Genomic DNA, 22019 nt, shown 5'->3' on the forward strand with positions numbered 1-22019 from the left:
ATAAACCTGGGGCCCTAAAAGGATACCCCACTGGGTATCCTTTCCCCAAACACAGGGACTAGGAAAAACGAACAAAGAAAGAAAAAAAAAACAAAAAGCAAAAACAAAAAAACCTTATGTTCAGCAGAAAAGGGAAAACAACTCCCTGATAAATTGAAATCACATGCCGATACCTGTGGCTTTGCAGACCAAGTTCATATCACCAGAGGGGTCCTCCCCTTACCAAAATCTCCAGCCTGTGGATTTTGTGTAAAATGATCCTGGACTCCCTCATAGACCCCAGGCACCTGGCAAATAAATCCTCCCTAGAAGCAAGCACTTCACCATAGGCCACAAACGGCCAGGACTAGCAAACTCACCAGGCACGGGGAAAGAAGACACCGTGCGTGAAAGCCAGCAGATACGTGAGTCAGCAGAATGGACCCGCCAAAGTGTCAAGATTCAATTACAACTTTGCTTGTTCAGAAAATTAAAGATTTCAAATATCTGCAGGGAGCCATAAAATATAATAAGTCACACAGCACATGTGAAAAAGAACTTTTAGAAATGAAAAATATAACCATCAACAATAAAAATGCAATGGATAACCTTAACAGACAAAACACAGTCAGAGAATTAGTGAACTTAAAAATTAAGTCAGAATCAATTATCAAGACCGTAAGACCCTGCACAACGCCAAGCAGGAGCTCTTCCTTTTTTAAAATTTTTAATATTTATTTGGCTGCACCGGGTCTTCGTTGCAGCACACAGGCTCTTAGTTGTGGCATGCAGGATCTAGTTCCCTGACCAGGGATAGAACCCATGCCCCCTGCACTGGGGAGCTCAGAGTCTTAACCGCTGGACCACCAGGGAAGTAGCTTCCCAGGTCTTCCTTGAATGTCATGCCCCTGGTGCCTCACTTGCCCCACCCTGTCCTGACTCTACTGAAGGATATATTTCAGGAGAAGTCTGAGCTGTAAGAAGAGTGAATAACAAAAACACTGGTAAATACTAACACTGATTGTATGTAAAGTTATAACGTCTATGGAGTTAAGAAAACAAAAAAACCACCAGAAAGCCCTACACAGACATGAAACACCCGCCGATACTAAGCAAGAAGGGGTTCAGAGCCCTCAAGTCCTCTTAAGTCCTTGTATCATCTGTCATGCAAACAATGTTTTCATTAACTTTAGACTGTTTCCTGTTGCTGGTGTAACAACAACTCAGTGACTTAAAACGCAAGTTTATTCTCTTACAGTTCTAGAGAGCAGACACCCAAAATCAGTTTCTCTATGCTGAAATCAAGATGTCCGCAGGCCATGCCCTCTCGGGAGGCTTTGGGGGAAAATCCTCTCCTCATCTTTTCAGCTTCTAGAGTTGCATTCCTTGGTTCTTGGACACTTCCTGCAGCTTTAAAGCCAGGAGCACCCGGCCTTCTTTGGTGGCCAAATCTCCGTCTGTCTCCCATTTGTGATTGCATTTAGGCCCATCTGGATAATCCAGAATCATCTCCATCTCAGAATCTTTCACTTAATCACATCTTCAAAATCCTCTTGCCATATAAAGGAATATTCACAGGTCCCAGGGATTAGGACCGCTATATATTTGGAGGCTATCATTCAGCCAACCACAACACATCAAGTATGCATGTTGTAAATTCTAGGGGAAGAATAGAAAGAATAGAAATAGAGCATACGACTTCCAAACTAACAGAGTGAAAAACACTGTTAAAATAAAACAATCTCCCCAAAAAGGGGCAAAAATGGAGAGAAAGAGAATGGGTATGACAAATGGAAAGCCCCCCACAAAAGACAGTGTCAACAAAACCAAGAACATTGTTAACTACACCGACTAAGCGACTTAACTGATCCAAAGAAAGGATAAAGATCCGACAAAAGACTTTCAGACAAAAGACACAAATAGAGTAAAAAGAAGTGTCACTAATAATAATGGTGGGGACAGACTCTAGACTGGAGCCCGTAACCCCACCTCTTGGTGTTCTCCCCCTGTGTTGTCACCTCCCTTTGAGTGTGGCTTTGCTTTTTGTTTATTTAAAATTTATTTTATTGGAGTATAGTTGATTTACAACGTTGTGTTAGTTTCTGGTGTACAGTAAAGTGACTCAGTTATACATACATATAATAGTTTGCATTTACTAACCCCAAACTCCCAACCCATCCCTCCCCCAAGCTTTTTATTTTTAATATGGTGAAATACACATAACATTTACCATTTCAACCATTTTAAAGTGTACAATTCAGTGGTGCTTAGTACATTCACAATGGTGTGCAATCATCACCTCTATCTAGTTCCAGAACTTTCTCATCCTCTGAAAGGAAACCCTGTGTCCATTACCAGTCACCCTCTACACCTCTCCCCCGTCAGCCCCTGAAAGTCACTCACCTACTGTCTGTGTGGATTTACTGATCCTGGACTTTTCATGGAAACAGATACAGTACGTGGTCTTTTGTGTCCGGCTTGTTACCCAGCATAAGGTTTTCAAGGCTCATTCATGTTAGACATGCATCAGAATTCCAGTCCCTTTTAGGCCGAGCAATATCTCATTGTAGGAACAGACAATCTGGGTTTTGTTTGCCCCTGTATCTGTTACATTGGGGTTGTTTCCACCTTCTGGCTACCATGAATACCATAAACACGCGTGTACAAGGATTTCTGAGTCTCTTTCAGCTCTCCCAAGTGTGTCTCAAGGAGTGGACCTCTGCTGGGCTCTGTGGTAACTGTTCCCCACACCCTCACCAGCACTTGCTGTCTCCATGTCTCTCTAGCCCGCACTCCCCCAGCCCCACCCCGCGACCACTTGTCTTGTTTTTAACCCACAGGATTTGGGGTGGGAATGGGAAGGCACTCCCAGGGCTGAGGTGCTGCCTGTCTTGCTAGGAGACCCTCTCCCTCACCCGTTGCCCTGAGCCACCCTGTGGAGGGCCTCCTGCCAAGGCTGGAAAGCCGCTGACTGCTGCCACGACCAGGTGAGCTGGGGAGGACCCTTCCCCAGTACAGCCTCAGATGAAACCCCTTGACTGCAGCTCTGGGAACCCTGATGCTCAGAAGCGGTGGGACAATAAATGTGTGTTGCTTGTGGTAAAGAGAGCGGAGACCTCTGACAGGGATTGTGGGGGAAGATGGGGGCTCCCAGGAGCTGGAGATGTCCTAACTCTGGACCCGGGCCAGTCATGCAGGGCCTGCTCCTCGTTCTCTAAACAAATGTTTTGTGCTTTCTTCTGTACAGAGCCTAGGCCTGGCCCGGGGCTGACTGGCCTGGATTCCCAGGCAGGCTGGACTTCGGTGGGGCTCCAAAGGAGGCACTAGCAGCTACAGAAGGAGGCCCAGGACAATACAATACTGTATTGTAATATTTCACATTATTATGTAATTATAAGCATCATACTATATATACAAGGATACTGTGTTATATGTTTGAAGTTGCTGAGTAGAGGTTAAAAGTTCTCACAAGAAAAAAATCATGTCGCAATATATACATGTATCAAATCATTATGTTGTACACCTGAAACATAACATTTGTCAATTACATCTCAATAAAAATTTTAAAATGAAGGTGGTCGGGCTCCAGGAAGGGGAAGTCCCCTCGGCTGGCCGCGCGCGACTTCTCTCCTGGACAGTGAGGACGGTGCTCCTCGCACAACCTCCTCGGGAGGGCACCCCCCACCCCACGGGTACTGGGCAAGGAAGTCAGGCAGGCCAGGCTGCGGGGATGACACGGGGAAGGGAGCCAGCCATGGAGGGCGGGGAGCAGGTGCCCCAGGGAGGGGAAGATGGAAGAGCAGAAGAGGCCGGAAAGCACCAGAGAGCTGTGGGTGCTCAGGACATGCAGGGACCACAGAGACCCCTCGGGCTTTCCCAGTGGACTCCCAGGTGCCCTGGGGCAGGGGGTGGAGGGCCACCTCCGACCAGGGATCACTGGCACTTGGTGGCAGACGTGTAGGTCCTCAAGCAGCCATCAGCTTCGTTGCCTGTGACCCCACACCCAGGGCCACGTGGCACCAAAGCCTCCCGTGCTGGAGCGTGCCCAGGGGTGTGGGAGAAGGAGGAAGGGTTGTCTGAGGGCCGGGCTTAGGGCCTGTGCAGTGGACATAAAGGAATACACTGCGCCAGCAACTGTGGACAGGACTCAACCCTCTTTTCCTCAGGTCCAAAGAGAACAAGTGTTATCTTCCTCACGTGCCCTGGTGGCAAGAGCTTGAAGCCCTGCTCTAAGGAGTCGGACAGCAGCTCAGTTCACGTCCCAGGAGAGATGCCACTGAGGGTTTGCAGCTGGTGGCCCAGCTGTTGGGGACCCCTCCTGCTGCCCCCAGTCCAGCTCTCAGTGTGTTCCGGACCAGCAGCACCAGTAGCCCAAAGAAACTGTTACATTCTTGGTACCAATACAGGCTACAGGGTGGATGAACCCTCCAACACCATGCTCAGTACTAAGAGGTGCTAGTCACAGGTCACATTGTGTGATTCCAGAGACAGAAAGTAGATTAGTGGTTGTTCAGGGCTGGGGCCAGAGGGAAGGGGGAGTAACTGCTAATGGGTACAGGGTTTGGGGTGATAAAAATGTTCTAAAGCTACACAGTAATAAACTAGACAGCACAACATTGTGAATATACAAAAACCACTATACCATACACTTTAAAGTGGTTAAAATGTTGAACTTCATGGTAGGAGAGTTTATCTCAATCAAAAAAATCTACCTGCAAATAATAAAAAAGGTCTATATTTTTGGACCCCTCCCTAGACCAAGAGAAAGTCTGCAGGGGGTGGGGCCAAGCCACCTGTTTTAACAAGTCCTCCAGATGACAATGACATGCAATAAAGTTCAAAAACCACTTAGCTGACCCAGTCTCCCCAGAGCAGGACCACGTGTACGTTCTAAGCCCCACTGTGGCCCCCACCCCATTCCCAGGCAGGGGGCCCACCAGAGGCACTGCTTGTGCACACCCCCTCCCCAAATCACACAAAACATGGCTGGACACAGCCCCCCAGCCCCCAGGCCCAACCAAGAGCACCCAGCTACATCCTGGGAGGATATCCCTGTATCCACATGATGCAGCGAGGGCCTGGGAGCTGCCCTGGATGCAATGGGCTCCCACGCAGCAGCAGGGCCAGCACAGATCCTCCAGCCCTCCCTTCCCTAGACTGTAGCTCTGGGCCTGGCTAGAGACCCCCAGAAAGAGAGGGGAGAGCAGCCGAAAGAGCCCTGCCCCCTGGCTGCCCTGCCCCGCCGACAGCCTGGGGCCTCTGTGCACTTAGGAGACTCCACAACCTACACAAGGTGCTACCACCATGCCACACCCCACCCCCGCCAGTGGCCAGAAGCATGGTGTGTGTGGGGGAGTCCTTGAGAACCTGATGACAGGGAGGGGCTGAGGGCATCATAGAGCGCTGGGGCTGACCCCAGGGGCCTAGGGCCCACCATGACCATGGGCCCCGGAAGCATCTGCACCTATTGGCTGGGCCGACCCAACTCTCTGCTAGGACTGCAATCACCTCCCTACCTGCATCCCTGCTCTTCCCTGTTAAATAAGTGATTCCCCACATCAGTATTTTAACAAGGCGTGAGGGGGCTTGGGTAGGTGGCCCCCTCTGGCTCCAGTCCCCTTCTCTCAGCACCCTCTGGGTCCTCCACCCACCTACCAGGCCCTGTGCTGGGACCCACCCAGGGTGCGCTGTGGCGTCCTCAGAGCAGCCCCAGTGTCCTGGGTTGTGCCCCAACCAGTCTGACCTCTTCCTCTGCCCACCCAGAGCAGAGGGCCACGGCCGGTCTGCTGCACTCCTGCGCCCAGGAGTTGGGCCAACACGGAGAACCCAAGGCTCAGGGGTCGGGGGAACTGGGCTCTCAGGCCCTGTGATGTGCCAGGGGCAGGCGGGTGCCTCCAGCACTGACACTGGAAGAGCTAGGCAGCAAGGGCTGCCACCGCCTGGTCCTGGACTGACTGGTGAGCATCCAGGTGTAAGGGGAGCAGAAGCCGCCCTCCAGGCCCTCCCGGGCATCTTGACCCCAGCGCCACCTGCTTTCTGGCTGGGACCCCAGGCCTCCAAAGTCCAGGGATACCATCTGCCCCCTGCCTCTTCAAAACCACCCCTCCACGGACGGTGGCCACCACAGTGATTACCACTCAACTGTAGACTCACAAATGGTTACAGTGGTAAATGTACGTGTACTGCACGACAATGAAAACAGGACAAAACCCCAAAACATCCCTTCCGGAGGTGACGAATGGAGGTGTAAGGAGTTGTGCAGCCCTGCCCCTGGCTTCCCGCTCAGTCCAGCCCCCGCTGTCACAGGCCAGGCTGCACCGTGGAGTCGGGAACCCATGACCACAGCCCTCACCCCCTCTGCCTCTCCCCTCCCAAGGAGCACCTTTACACCCCCACCCCCTGTCCCCGACCCAGGCTTTCTGCCAACTTGTATCCACTTCCCACCTGGAAGGGCACACCTCCACCCACCTACCAGACAGATACGCACCCCTGGCTTCCCAGTGGTCTCCCACTGTGAGCAGGGTTATGTTCCAGCATGTTCTGGCCCAGCCAGAAGCTCCCTCCAAAAATACCCCCACAAAAGTGAAAACAAGAAAAGAGCTCCCAGTTATACTTTTATGAAGGGCTCACTTTAGCAATACGTGCAAAAGGGCTGAGGGAGAGTGGGTAACACCACCAGCCCCCCCAAGGGTGAGTCAAACCACACCTGACCCCAAAGTCAGCACGCCCTCCTCTGAGGACCTCATGGCTGTCATGCAGATACTACTCACGGGTCTTTCTTGGCCCTAAGTAACTCCAAGAGGGGGAACTGCAGTTCATCTGAGCTTGAGTGCCAGGCTGAGGCTGCTTACCACAAATCAGACAGACAGCCCTCGGTAAGAGGGCAGCTCAGACTTCAGAAAGACACGTGGAGCCCACAGAGCAGACAGCCGGGCACATCCGGCCCCAGCCAGTCTGGGTGTTGGAGGTGCACAGCGCATCATACGCCAAAAGTCAAAGGGGAGTCCAACGGTAAGTCACATTTCTAGGCTCAACTCAGATGACCCCTGGTGTGTCCCCCAACCTGTGGAAGCCACGGCGAAGTCTAGCGCACCGGGGACAGGAGAGACGGCACCGTGGCCATCAGGAGGCAGTCTGTCAGGCTATTTATTCCCACTTGACATAACCCAGAACACAGGAGCAACTCTGTACATCTCGAGAAACTCACAGCTAGCTCCAAAACAATAGAAATGGTAAACTACAAAAGATGAGTTGTATTCAGCAAATATAAAGGGTAACGTTAGGCTGTGTCAAACATGTATCGGACTATTTACAGCGCCTGGGCGTGGGTTCAGATCTCGCCGGCCTCCTTTTCCTCCGACCTCCGTGACGCCGTCTTCCCGTTGGTGCTCTCGAGCCTCCAGTCGGTGGCCCCCCGCTCACTCCGCCCGCGCTCCCAGGACTCCTCCCTCGAGGCCCGCTCTCTGGAGAACCTGGGAAACAGGAACCAGAGGCTCAGCAAGGGCTGGCCCTCCCTCCTGGCTGCTCCTCAGGCACTGACACCTTGGACCCTCAGCACCAGGCCAGGGAAGGGCAGGACCCACCACGGCTGGAAGGGCCCTAGCAGACCAGAGGGTGCCAGGCCTGCCGTCTCGTGCCCAACCCACTGCCCAGGGAGGGCTGGGCAGCCACTAGAAAGTGACATCTGCAAAGGTTTCTAGTAACAGGAAAAGCTTTCACTGTAATGTAAACACTGCAAAGGAAAATACAACAAGAGTCCACACATGGAATACGATCCATTGCGTAAAAACACAATGGAAAAAAAGATATTTAAAATCCATCATACCAAAGCTAACAGTGGTCATCTCTGAATATGATTATTAGTGGTGCTTTTTGTTGTTGCTGTTTTTCCTTTAAAAAACCACAACAGAGGTAAGCAGGGCCTACAGGGGCTCTGTGTACCAAAGTGACAGTGAGTGTGCAGCCCCCGAGCGTGGCCATGCCCACGTGCGACCACCTCCTCAGCCTCTCAACCGTCCCAGCCCTGAAGCCATCTGCTGCCCTCGGCTTAGGGATCTCAGTGCCCTGGGCCCCATTCAGGACTCCTCAAGGCCCTAACACTCTGTCCCACAGATGACAGACCCCCAGACCCTGGCACACAAAGAAAGGGTTCACTCCTGGACGCAGCTACTGAAGGAGTCAGAGTAGTTACTTGTATTTCGAACTCCGGTCCCTGGATGCCCGGCGGTGGCCCCGGCTGTGGCTCCGGGAACGGCTTCGGTGGCGCCGGTGTCTGTCTCGGGACCGGGATCGGGATGACTTCCGCCGCTCTCTGGAGGTAGATCTTGACCGCCTCCGACGCCGGTCCCGGGAGCGCGACCTGCAGCAGATGTTCTGCTGATGCTTTACTGGTATCTCCCCTCCTCCCACAAACTTACAACTTGGGTTCACAATAATCCCACCAACTACTCTCTGGTAACTACGGCCAGACCCTTCCCGCTGATGCTTCCTGTACATTGGCCAGGAAACTCCCAGCTGCCCAGCAGGCCCCAGCAGCGCCCTGACTGTCCCTCTCATTGACAGTGGGTCCCCACTCCCACGCTACACTAAGCCCCAGCCAATGCCAGCTACAAACGGGACTGGAGTCTCACCCACGTCCTGTGCCCTTCATGAGCCAGACCTGACCACCAGATAATAACTGTGAAGCTATAAAAGTTAAGTATTAAGTGCACATAGAAAAGAACATCTCACTGAGAACACATAAATGGAAAACCTACCTCCTGCGATCTCTGGTTCTTGATCCAGACCTAAAATAGAAAAAAAGATGAACAATTTCCCCAAAACAGCTCCATCCCTTACAGCTGAGGGGAGGTGCCTCAAGTTCACATGGTGAAGGAGGGCCGACTTCCCGGAGGACCTGCTATAAGGCCCGCCTCCAGCCCCAGCTGCTTGGAGGCAGAAGAGACCAGCACCCAGTGGTCCATGCTGCACTGAGTTGAACCAGTGGCTCTGCAAACTCTTCACGGTGGACACCACCTCAGCTACATAGATAGTCACATGGCAGGCGCAGGGCTGGGCAGGACACCCAAGTTGGAAACACAGGTTCACTGCCAGTGACTGCCACATGAGCTCCCTGCGAAACATTATACAACCAACTAAGAAATGCACTTTACAACGAGGTCTCATTTCACACCGTTCCAAGCAGAAATCTACAAGATCACCACCAACGTGTGCTCAAGGAGGAAGTGACAAAAGATGCTCACACATCATATGGCTGGAGGATGATGACAAAGCCTCTTGAAAAGCAATTTTTGTAACACCTACCAATATTTATATATTGTATTCCTTTATCCCAGGAATTCTAAGGAATTTTATAAACCCTCAAACACATACAAAGATGGTCACTAGATTACTTGTTCAAAAATAGTTTCATAGGGACTTCCCTCGTGGCGCAGCGGTTAAGAATCTGCATGCCAATGCAGGGGACACGGGTTCGAGCCCTGGTCCGGGAAGATCCCACATGCCATGGAGCAACTAAGCCCGTGAGCCACAACTACTGAGCCCGCACGCCTGGAGCCGGTGCTCCACAACAGAAGAAGCCACTGCAATGAGAAGTCCACGCACAGCAACGCAACTAGAGAAAGCCCACGCGCAGCAACGAAGACCCAATGCAGCCAAAAATAAATAAATTAATTAATTTTTAAAAAAAGTTTCATAAAAACTTAGTCATCAAAAATTTTTTTTAAAAAGCAAAGGCTTCTAAAAAAAATAAAAAGCAAAGGCAACAAAAGCAAAAGTCAACAAGTGGGACTACATCAGACTAACAAGCTTCTGCACAGTGAAGGAAACCATCAACAAAATGAAAAGGCGGCCTACTGAACAGGAGAAAATATCTGCAAATCATGTATCTGATAATAGGCTAATATCCAAAACACAAAAAGAACTCTAAACAGAAGGGAAAAAAAAAAAAGGTAAAAACATGGGCAGAGGACCTGAATAGACATTTTGTCAAAGAAGACATGCAGATGGCCAACAAGCACATAAATAATTGTTCAACGTCACTATTCAGCAGGGAAAAAGCAAATCACAACCATAACGAGATATCACCTCACACCTGTCAGAATGGCTGTCATCAAAAAGACAAGAAATACACGTGTTTGTGAGGATGCAGAGAAAAGGGAATCTTTGTGCACTGTTGGTGGGAATGTAAATTGGTGTAGCCACTATGGAAAACAGAAAGGAGGTTCCTCAAAAAATTAAAATGGAACTACAATATGATCCAGCAATTCCAACTCCGGGTATTTTTACCTGAAGGAAATGAAATCACAATCTTGAAAAGATAGCTGCACCCCCATGTTCACTGTAGCATTGTTTACAGTAGCCTAAACATGGTAACAACCTAAGTGTCCCCTGATACATGAATGGATAAAGATGATATGGTTGTATGTATACAGTGGGATGTTATTCAGCCACAAAAAAGACGGAATCCTGCCATGTGTAACAATATGGATGGACCTTGACAGCATTATGGTAAGTGAAATAAGTCAGACCGAAAAAGATAAATACTGTATGATCTCAGTTATATGTGAAATCGAAAAAAACCCAAACCCATAGATACAGAGAACAGACTGGTGGTTGTCAGAGGTAGGGAAATGGGGGTGGACAAAAGGGGTGAAGGTGGGAGAATAAAAGGATATAGTTAATTACAGCATCACAGTAGGGACTCTGTGTAGCCTTCAAGAGCACAGCTGTTATGGGAAGGTCTCACATGTGGAGGGTCCCACATATACCCATGCACACAACATGTCCAGCGACTGTCGTCACCTCTCTTTTTGCTTAATATATTTTTACACTGTTTTGAGTCTATTTATAATCAGAATTTGTTAGTTAAAATAATGAAAAGAAACACAAAAGATACAATAAAGGATTATCTGTCCTGAGTTATTCACTAAGGAATTCCTCCAGGAAAGCCCAGTTTCTGTGCCCAATATGAGAGCTTGGTTACTCGGCGCTCCAGCCTCTTCCTTGAACTCTGACCAGGCCCGCTGTCTCCACCTGCATGTCTCTTAAGCTGAAGGGATGTCTCTTAGGCCCGAATACAGCCACAGCCAAATTCTCCTCCCCACCTCCTCCTAATCCCAACACACCATTCCCAGTCTCCCCACCGCCATAAGCGGCCACTCCTGGTCAGAAACCCTGAGCCAGCTCCACTCCCCCTTTGCACAACTCGCATCCGTCCACTAGCAAATCCTATCAGCTCCACCTCCACAACACATCATTCCCTCCTGGCCCGCCCAGGGTTCGACCTGCCACCTCCTCGGCCTGGGCCCTCCCAGCCAGCTCATGTTCCCTCTGCTTCCACCCTACCACCCACGAGCCTGGGCCCACACCCGAGCCCGTCCCTGGTGGGTCCTGCCCACGGCAGGCACGGTGGCGTGAGAGCGTGCTCCTCTCCGGTGTCCCAGCTCCTGCCTGTCCTGCTGGCCAAGGGCTGCTCCACAGGAGGTGCTGTGACAGGTCCCCCTCCACCCCTGCCAGGGAGTCCACATCTTTCTAGGGAAGAATCAGGTGGCCACAGCTGCTCGAGCAGCTTGGGTGTCCTGTCCACACCACACAGCTGTGCACACAGGTCCTCCTGGACCAGCCAGAACCTCGCTTGACTGAACGTGCTATGTGTTTGCTTATTTTTCTTTTAAGAGCCACCCAGGTAACTGGCAGACCTCAACTGTCAAGGGCAATAAATACGCAATGCTGCCAGGAAGAAGTGGGGTGTCCTCAGGTCGCATGTGCTCACCTCCTGCTCAGTCGTTCTTCCCGCTCCCTCTCCTCTCTCCTCCTCAGCCGATCCTGATTTCTCTTCTCCTGCTTTTCAGCCACAGTTTTCTAAATAAAAAGGTGGAAGATGGGGGAGGAGCAAGTCACACACTAGAGTGAACATTATTGAAGAAAGCACCTTTATGTGACCTCAACACTGGCAATTTAAGAACCTAAGAGAAACTAAGGGAACAGGAACACATTCTTCATAAAACCTCTTCAACAATGGAAAATACATGGGGAAAAAAACGCTTTATCATTTTATAAGTTCAGTGACAAACTACATATTCTAAGTGCTGTACATCCAAGTCACAGACATTTTATCATATTGCTCACATCAATCCATAAATTTAGTTTTTTTTTACCCCAAGGAGACTCCACAAACTTCATGTAAAAGAGAAAACATGTATCTGACCGAATCCATCTTGCTGCGGGAGCCAAGCTGCAGCCTGTCCCGGGCAGCAGGCTCCACACGTCCCATCAGGCTGGGTCATGGTGAGCGCAGTGTGGACAAGGAAGGCCGACAGGCAGAAGGTGGCCTAGCAACCCCCCTGCCAGAGCACCATCCACCGGCTAGCTCAGAGTACCCCAAAATCAACTCAGAGCCTTTCAATGCCTCCCCTCGCGCTGCCGAGGGGAAGGCCCTGAGGGGGAGGAACTTAGAGCCAGGAGACAAAGGCCCGAGAGGGCATAAAGGGTGACCTTAAATCTCAGTTCTGATGGGAGCCAGTCCCCAGGAAGAGAAGGCATGGCCAGGACAAGGAGAGGCCGAGAACCGGCCTGTGGGCTGGCATCACCTCCTTCCCAAACCCTCCCCACTCCCTAAAACACTAGGTTCCCCCACCTAAGGAAAGTCCTCACTCTTCTCACCCTGCATCCACCTTGGAGCATGGCCCGGGGGTGCACGGCCCAGGCGGGGTGCACACCTCCGGTACCACTGGGAGTGAAGCCATCTCTGATTAGGGCAAACAACTCCCACCTTCCTTATCGTTAAGAGGTGCACTTCCAAATACATTTTCTGTTGACAGTTTAACAGCTATTTATCAAAATCTGTAACTTAGTTGGGTTGTTCTATCAACTATATACTGCTCATAACTGCAATGACAATACATGACTTCTAGATCAGGTGAATACTTAAGTTCTAAAGGTTTCAATGTATTCTGAAGCAAAGGTACATCTTAAGAAAAAAACAAAAGGCTTTCAGATATAAGAAACATCAGGACAAAATTCTGAGGTGTTATGGAATGGGAAAACAATTTAAAGGAAATTCCCTAAGGAGATTTTTAATGGGAATGGTAGTTGACACCAAATTGTTATTTACATTCTACTGACTACATATAAAATATTTTTATGTATTTTATACCCATAAATTTATAAGAAAAAAATTCCAACTTAAAAATGTGTGACAAAGAATATCATTTTTCAAAATTCTACTGGGAGCACAGGAGCAAATGTTTCAAGACCAGTGCTGAGACTGCCACCCAGCTCCTGCTCCCAGGGCCGAGTCGCACATCACTTATGGGGGACCGTCCTTGGGTGCAGGGCCCTGCCACCCACTGCTCCTTCCTGGGGGCACACAAGGCCCAAGGCCTTGACTATCGTGGTGTCCTACAGTCAGGTGTCATGTGTCTGTCCTTCCAATCGATTTCAGGTGTCTGGATAAAAGGCCTGCACATTTCCCAGCATCCCATCATAGGGTCCCAGTACACAGTTAGGGAAAGCACCATCCATTTGAAGAAGACAATTCAAAATATCACAAACTTATTTAACCTTCCTCCTTGGCATTCTGTACCCAAGATGTCGAATGTTGTAGAGCTTAACCCAGAAAAAGGAGGAGCCCCGAGGAAGGGACACAGGCATCCAGTAGTGGGGCAGGGCTATCAGAAAAAGCCCCATCACCTTCTCATCCTTCTAGCCAGACCACCCTCCATGTGTCCGCCTCTGTCCAAGAAGAAAAACTACAGACTACTGGCTCTTTCCCATCACCAACAGAAGTGTTTTCAGAGGGGTACGAGAACTCTCTGTACCGTGGGACTGAATTCTGCCATTTTCCTCTGTAAACAAGGGGTAGCAGACTAAATAAATATGCCAGGCTCTGCTGGATTCTGAGATCTTAGATCTCTTGTAGGAACATACGGATAAAATCTGAGTAGTTCACTGTAAAACTCAAGTATAATACCAAGGCATGATCTTAGGATCAGAACAGAAGGTTTTCAGTACCTCCACCAAAAACCCTCCCAAAAAACAAAACAAAAACAAACAAAAAAGAACACAAGGTTTTCTACAAGCAAAGAGATGTGAAGATGATCACAAAACTTCTCGGATTTCTTCAGAAACGCAACACATTAACATACCCTTAACTGATCAAGCTTCTCACGGATCTGAATGAACCCCAAGTGTAACTTGCCCCCGAAGTGGTCTGCAAGACGACGGTCATTGTCATGGAGACCAAGGTAGGCTGAGCAGACTTCACAAACACGCAGCTTCTGCTGCTGAAAACTGGATGCAGGCATGGAATTCCTGTATTCTTCCTGGAGAATGGGAAGAGAGTGAGAGTCAAATGCCACTGTCTACTCAGCCCCTAAAATGGAAGTATGCGAAGGGACTACAGAGATGACTTTTTTTTTTTTTGGCTGCGTGGCATGTGGGATCTTAGTTCCCTGACCAGGGATTGAACCCCGGGGGCCCTGGCAGTGAAAGTGCCAAGTACTAAGTACTGGACCACCAGGGAATTCCCTAGAGATGACTTTTATTTTTTTAATTTTTTAAAATGTTTTATTTATTTTTTGGCTGCATTGGGTCTTCGTTGCTGCGTGGGCTTTCTCTAGTTGTGGCGAGCGGGAGCTACGCTTCGTTGCGGTGCGTGGGCTTCTCTTGTTGCGGAGCATGGGCTCCAGGCATGCGGGCTTCAGTAGTTGTGGCATGCGGGCTCAGTAGTTGTGGCGCATGGGCTGAGTTGCTCCACGGCATGTGGGATCTTCCCAGACCAGGGCTCAAACCCATGTCCCCTGCCAGTGGATTCTTAACCACTGCGCACCAGGGAAGTCCGAGATGACTTTTAAATACGTAAAAACTGAATCGTTCAAAAAGCTTCAGATTCTTGTAACCAACCCAATTTTAATTGTTTATTTAAGAAATGAACTACCAGTCATGATTTCAAAGCAACATGGGGTATTCAGAACACTCAGACACACAGGATGCTGTGTGTGCTAAAAGGCCAGCAGGGAAGGTGAGTCCCTGCTATGGTGGAGAGCTCTGCAAAGACCAAAGAAACAAGAGGGGAGAATCTTAAACAGGGGTCTTAAAAAAACAAACAAAAAAACTAAACCAAACAGACAAGCAAAAAACACAGGAGCATCTATGGAGATTGTCCCAATGTTCAGGAAACTGTATCCCAATGCAGCCCCAAAAGGTAAAATTTGGAAGGACAAACACATTAGACACTCTCTTCAAAGGAGGAAGTGTGCCAAACGTAACAAAGCACACTCCCTCCTGCAGCCAGTGCAGTCTGAGTCTAATCATAAGAAGTCACTTGGGACTTCCCTGGTGGCGCAGTGGTTAAGAATCCGTCTGCCAGGGCTTCCCTGGTGGCGCAGTGGTTGAGAATCTGCCTGCCAATGCAGGGGACACGGGTTTGAGCCCTGGTCTGGGAAGATCCCACATGCCGCGGATCAACTAGGCCCGTGAGCCGCAATTACTGAGCCTGTGCGTCTGGAGCCTGTGCTCCGCAACAGGAGACAGGCCGCGATAATGAGAGGCCCACGCACCGCGATGAAGAGTGGCCCCCGCTTGCCGCAACTAGAGAAAGCCCTCGCACAGAAACGAAGACCCAACACAGCCATAAATAAATACATAAATAAATAATTAAAAAAAAAAAAAAGAATCCGCCTGCCAATGCAGGGGACATGGGTTCCAGCCCTGGTCTGGGAAGATCCCACATGCCGCGGAGCAACTAGGCCCGTGAGCCACAACTACTGAGCCCGCGTGCCTAGAGCCCGTGCTCCACAACAGGAGAAGCCACTGCAATGAGAGGCCCACGCACTGCAATGAAGAGCAGCCCCCACTCTCTGCAACTAGAGAAAGCCTGCGCGCAGCAATGAAGACCCAACGCAGCCATAAATAAATTAAATAAATAAATAAATAAATAAATAAATAAGTCAGTCAGTCAGTCAGTCAGTCAGTCAGTCACTCGGTCTCAAAGCAAAATACACGAAACACAAAATGAACCAGAACATGGTTACTGCTGCTTGTGCTCAAGTTAAAACATTCCTTCAAAATCTAGGTTTAAGAAATGCATTTCAATAATCATTTGCCCTTAAAGGGAAGACTGAATGTAGTAACCTTCCATTAATTCACACATTCAAAATGTTCCCTAGGAAATGCAAATCAAAATAAGACATCACATCACTCACTAAACAGGCAAAGATACAGAAAGGCACTCTGGTGCCCAGGACCCCCAGTGTCCTTACTCTGGCCACTGTCCCCATCCTCATCACCTGAGTGCCCCCCATAGGCCTTCCTCAGAACTACAGGACAGGACAGGATTGGGTAGGGTGCCCTTCCTCCCCTTAGCAGGAGGCAAGGCTGTCTGGTCATCCTAAGAAATGATACAGAGAGGTGCTGCGTACACTTTACCCAGTTTCCCCCAATGGTTCTATCTTTAAAAACTATAACTCAACATCACAGACAGGACGCTCAGTGATACAGTCAAGGTTCAGAACATCCATCACCACAAAGGTCCTGCCTGCTGCCCTTTCACAGCCACACCCACTTCTCTGACTCCTGGTGACCACCAATCTGCTCTCCATTCTTATGGTTTGGTCATTTTAAGAATGTTATATAACAGATCCACATAGTATTTAACCCTTTGGGATTGACATTTTTCACTCAGAATAATTAGAATTGATTTTGAAAGAGATTAGAGGAAGGCATTCAAAGTTTTACAACTACAGAAAGGGGCAGAATAATATCACAAATAACCAGTGTACCCACCATATTTAGCACTTTTGCTTAAGGTTTTTGTTTTTCTTTTAATGAAAGATGTAGAACATTATGATGGAAATTCAGTTCTTGATGTGTCCCTCTCTAGTGCCAGTTCTCTCCCTCCCAGAGGCATTCGTGTGCGTTCAGCATAATCTTCAGTGCTGTCTCTGTACTTCATTGCACATGTGGACCCATAAACTGTGTGTGCACGTGGGGCATTTAGAAGTCCTGCATCAGCGTTACAGGCCTTTCTCCCACCTGTGTTGCTGGCGAGCTCTCTCCAGGATGCTGCAGGCAGATATGTTCAGTTCGTTCACTGCTGCAGAACTCCATTTCAGGGGCACATGGCTGTTTGTCCATGGGTGGTTTTCTAGGTTACCGACGGTTGCTCATTTTACCAGTTCTGCTGTGAGCGTCCTTGCAACTGTCTTCTAGCAAGGATGCTTGGAGTCCTGGGCACAAGTTGCCATGTGTCCCCTATCCTGCTGCCCTCTTGGCTGTCTGCAGCCATCCAAGTGGTGAACCCCACATCCACAATTATTCAGCCTATGCATAAATCTCAGAGCCATCTCACGGGTTTTTGGTGTCTGCGCTGCTCTTCAGAGCAGGAAGGCCTGGCCTCAGGACTCGCTAAGAGGCCACAGAGCTTCCTTCCTGACCCTCTGGCCTTTCTGCTGGAGCTGTCACCAACCGAGGGAGCCTGACTTTTTTTTTTTTTTTACATGTAAACACAAATTTCCCATTTAAGTATACAGGGGTTTAGTATACAGCTGTGTAGGATTTCTACGCAGGACTTGCGACTCTTTACGCACACGTCGTTGCCTCAGTGGGCCTCGCTTGAACACCCACAGGCAGTCAGCAGGATTCGTGTGTTCAGCTGAGAATCGTTGTGTCATCGCTGAGCTGCTACTATGTATCAGGCACAATGACAAGCCGGGGGTGCAGCAACAACCAAAACCAGCCCTGCACTGGGGCACCGCCCACTCCGCCATCTCACCTCTACCCACCATTCTGAGAACCTTCTCATCTGGTCTCAGCTAAGGGCCTTCCAGGGTCCCTCTGCCCTACCTGGACACGCCCTGCACCCCCCAAGTGCACCCGTCTTCATCAGAATTAATCTTATCTGTTGCTCACATTCCCTTCTGCCTGGCCCCCCTCCCCACAGCAGTGCCATCTCCAACAGGAGAGGGAGTCTTCCAGCTTGCTCACAACTAGAGAAGTGCCTGGCCCATAGCTGGAGTTTGACAAGCACTTACTAAAGGAATACACCCGTCCCGTCTTCCTCTGACTACCATTCCCACCGTTCTCGAAGCCTACCCAAGCCATCTCCGATTCCAGCAGTGAGATTTGAGAACCAGGGAGTATGCAACAGAGGAAATAATCTAGGAGGAAAATAGTTGTCACGGATACAGACATTGAGTCCCTGACTCAGCTTCTCCACCACACAGCAGTGTGTCCTGGCCTGGCAGCCTAGCGGACACCACCTGGGTACCACCCACAACCTGCACGGGTCTCTCTACTGAGGACACAGTGTCACTAAGCACCAGGCCTCACTGTACATAGCATCTGCAAAGGAAGTCTGGCCCAATTACACCAGCTGAACACCCACCACGCTGCCCCCTCCCTGGGAGCCAGATGGACAGACAGGAGGTGCTCACTAACACTCCTGCGCTGACTGTTATACTCAGGACGCACTCTACACATGGGAATAATGCGCAGAGCTGGCAAGTGCCTAGTCTGAGGCCACACAGGGTCACAGGGGCAGAGTGAAGACACAAACCCCAGTGTGTGCTGACTCTAAACCGTACAATCCTGACAATATACCACCCTATTTCCAACTCCTTCCCAATATGTATACAAAAAAAGAAGGCATGGCTTAATTTTAGCCCAAACAGTCAACTCTCTGGAGTTACTACTTCCTCCCTCTCTAAGACATTTTTGTCACCAACCTCAGCTTCTTTTTTCTTTGCACGGACTTTCTCCACTTCCATAAGAATCTTCTGGGATTCATCCACATTTCCTTCGGCTCCTAGCTGTTCAGCTTTAGCAAGAAGCTTCCCTATTTCTTCGTTCAACTCATGTACTTTTTCTGCCTAGGAGAGAGAAACAATCAGGTAAGGAGACATCTAAAAACAACAGATTTTTTAATGCAAAGAAAACGAGTGTTTCTCTTGTTGCATTTCTGGTCTGTTCCACTGAAAATATTAGAACAGCTGGAAACCCTCACTGATGACATGCGAATTCTAACAATTACGAGATCCTTAATCCCACCACTGAGACTGATCATAACTAGACCTGTGCACCGCGTTCCAATAAAAGCAGTGGCACCGCTGTTACTGCCAACAGGTTGCAAGGACCATCATGTGTGTCAGCTTCTAGGCCATCTCTTTTTATGCCTTCTATTACAGTTAAATCTTCTGGGTAAGGGTAATAAAATGCATGGGTCTAAATGCATACATTTATAATTTAAGCAAAATGCCTAATTATTGGGATTTGTTTTCAGAAATAAAACGGCACCGTTGATCCCGTTTGCAACTATTTCCTAAGAAATGCTTTTATAAAACTGAAAGGAAAAAAGATACTGAAGAGAGTTCCGCTGAAGAGGAGACAAGGGTCATCCAGATGACACACAGGCCAATTCCACACAGATCTACTTTCTTCTTCCATGATATGGATGCACCATACATAGTTTAACCATTTCCCTGCTAACTTTTCTCATTTCCTGTTTTATATAGGGATGTTAAAAAAAAAAAAAAGAACTTTAAAACACACGCACACGTGCACACACACACACAAAAAACAAAACAAAACAAACAAAAAAACCCCACACGCACAGTGTGGGGAGGGGCTAAGAGCTCAGCGACGGCCTTCCCTCCTCACTGGGAACAGCCAAGGCGGTGGGTACCATCCACCCCAAAGATGCACACTCAGCAGTGACCGTGACTGCCAGCCCGGTGGCAGCCCAGTTTTTACGACAACAATGTGAGGCGAAGGCCTCCCCAGCATACCTTTGCGGAAACTTCTGCACTGATCTCCTCCTGCGTCTCTGCCAGCCGCTTCTTGGCAAGCTCAGTTCTCCGATCACACTCGGCGATAAAGGACTCCAAGTGATCCATCGCCTAGCTCAGGAGAAGAAGAGAGCTACAGTCAGTGACATGCCTCCGACCTCAGAACTCACGTGTTCGACAGGAAATAACAGTCCTGGGTTGGTTCTTAAAGCCTGTAGGTTCAGTGGGAAGATCTGAAGCTACACTACAGCTAACATGTCCACAATCACATTCAATCAAGGGTCTCTGTTAAACCAAATGACCACTCAAAAGCATGGTCTTCTCATCTGATTTATTTCCAAAATTTGTAAAAGAACCCCCATCCCTCAACAACATTTCCAAGAAATTTTTGAGGAAAATTAAAACACCTGGCCGTAACTAATAGTGGTCTCTGAGGGTCAGAAAAGGCTGGACTGAGCTAATAATGTCAGAGGCCCTCTCCTGGTGAGTCGTGGGAGATGCAGATGATGTACTCACTGGTCTTTGTGAGCCACGTAAATATTATTCCCTCATGTTCTGAGGGTAGAGTTCCCCCTTCCACCTCAAAACAAAACAATAGAACAAATGTTACTGAGAGCTGTGAACACGTTTAGTTATTGCCCACCGTCTAAAGTAGCGGGAAAACTGGTTACTACTTACCCAAAAAGGTAAAGGAAAAGACACTCTGAAAAGAGTTGGTGGGAATCAATAAAATACTAATTAATAAGCAGTCACATATGCTAAGCACTTAATTTGCCGTAATTAGTCAAAAGTCCCAACATAACTTCAGATAAACATACAAACAGGACGTCACTTTCCCAACTGTCAGGCTAGGACCAGTGATAAGTAGCACCTCCCAAGTTGCTGAAGTCAGCATCATGTTACATAGACAGCAAGTGAGGTTAGCAGTGGATGACGGGGTTAGACAGGGTGAATGATCCACCGCTGAAAAATAGAGAAAGGAAAGTTCTGGGTGGAAATGATAATAAGGCAGGTGAAAGTTAGGCCAACGGACCAAGGAGTGATAATCTATGTCTCTTCCTCCAAATATGGTCAGGAGAGAGCACTCCACAAGGATTGGTGTGACACTGGAATGGACAGTAGGGACACTGGAGAGGATTACAGTCCCCTCTTTTCAAATGAACGCATACTAGGGAGTAGGTCAAGACATGGAAGAGGCTCGTGATGGTGCCAAGCCCCACTGCCCACAAGGCCAACTCCCAGATTTCACTCCACACACTTGGAACTCAGGGCCTCTTTCCTGTCATTGGTCCCCAAATATTCTCGATAAACATTTCACTATGTTCAAATCAAACGAGCAGGAAAGCCAATGACTGGCATTTGTTTGCATGCATGCACTGCATTTCCTGGAAGTATGTCAACTTGACCAGCTCCGCTGACAAGGTGGGGACTCGCCAGGATCAAAGTGCCAGTGAGCTGACTCGGGTCACGTACCACCTGTGCTCACCTGGAACAACAGCTCCTAACAGACCAGCCTGAGAGGTCCAAGGGTCATGCATGCACATGTGCTGAGACTTTGATGCAGAGTTCCTCTACTGTCTACCCAAAAAGAGGGATCTCACACCTAACACAGCCAGGGATCCGCTCAACAGGGGTTGAGTGGGGAATACACATTGACAGTTCTGCCAGTGCCTTTACCAATCAAAGCAACCAGCTGCATCTAAGCAAAATATAAACTGACTCGGACATCTGATAAGCTAAAAATTAAATGGTAAACTTCACAACACAGACAAGACATACTGCAGAGACGTCTCTTAACTGCCATGTTCTTTAAAAGATGGTTCTGTCCTACTGCCCCTCACTCTCTTCAATGTGTTTCTCAATTCTAGATTGGTTCCTAAATCAAAGAGCAGGTTTAGCGTTCCCCTGGTGGCGCAGTGGTTAAGAATCCGCCTGCCAATGCAGGGGACACAGGTTTAAGCCCTGGCCCGGGAAGATCCCACATGCCGCGGAGCAACTAAGCCCGTGCACAACTACTGAGCCTGCACTCTAGAGCCTGCGAGCCACAACTACCGAAGCCCGCGCCCCTAGAGCCCGTGCTCTGCAACAAGAGAAGCCACCGCATGAGAAGCCCGTGCACCACAACGAAAAGTAGCCCCCTCACGCCGCAACTAGAGAAAGCCTGCACGCAGCAATGAAGACCCAACACAGCCAAAAAACAAAACAAAGCAGGTTTAAATGATTAAAAAAAAAAAGGGGGCTTCCCTGGTGGCACAG

General features: G+C 49.1%; 1 protein-coding gene across 3 annotated transcripts in view; it reads right to left on the bottom strand.

Moving 5' to 3' along the window:
• Positions 1 to 6580: 6580 nt before the first annotated feature.
• Positions 6581 to 22019, bottom strand: part of LUC7L (LUC7 like) — a 31287-nt gene continuing 15848 nt past the window's right edge. For all 3 annotated transcript variants that reach the window (XM_059897146.1, XM_059897145.1, XM_059897147.1), the window contains 7 exons: positions 19764 to 19874; positions 18705 to 18848; positions 14127 to 14303; positions 11753 to 11841; positions 8736 to 8765; positions 8171 to 8338; positions 6581 to 7451 (listed from right to left, as the gene is read on the bottom strand). In XM_059897146.1, coding sequence (XP_059753129.1) covers positions 7310 to 7451; positions 8171 to 8338; positions 8736 to 8765; positions 11753 to 11841; positions 14127 to 14303; positions 18705 to 18848; positions 19764 to 19874 — 861 coding nt within the window. In that variant the 3' untranslated portion in view covers positions 6581 to 7309. The remainder of the gene's footprint in view (positions 7452 to 8170; positions 8339 to 8735; positions 8766 to 11752; positions 11842 to 14126; positions 14304 to 18704; positions 18849 to 19763; positions 19875 to 22019) is intronic.

Source organism: Balaenoptera ricei, chromosome 15 (genome assembly GCF_028023285.1).
Source record: "Balaenoptera ricei isolate mBalRic1 chromosome 15, mBalRic1.hap2, whole genome shotgun sequence".
Taxonomy (NCBI): domain Eukaryota; kingdom Metazoa; phylum Chordata; class Mammalia; order Artiodactyla; family Balaenopteridae; genus Balaenoptera; species Balaenoptera ricei.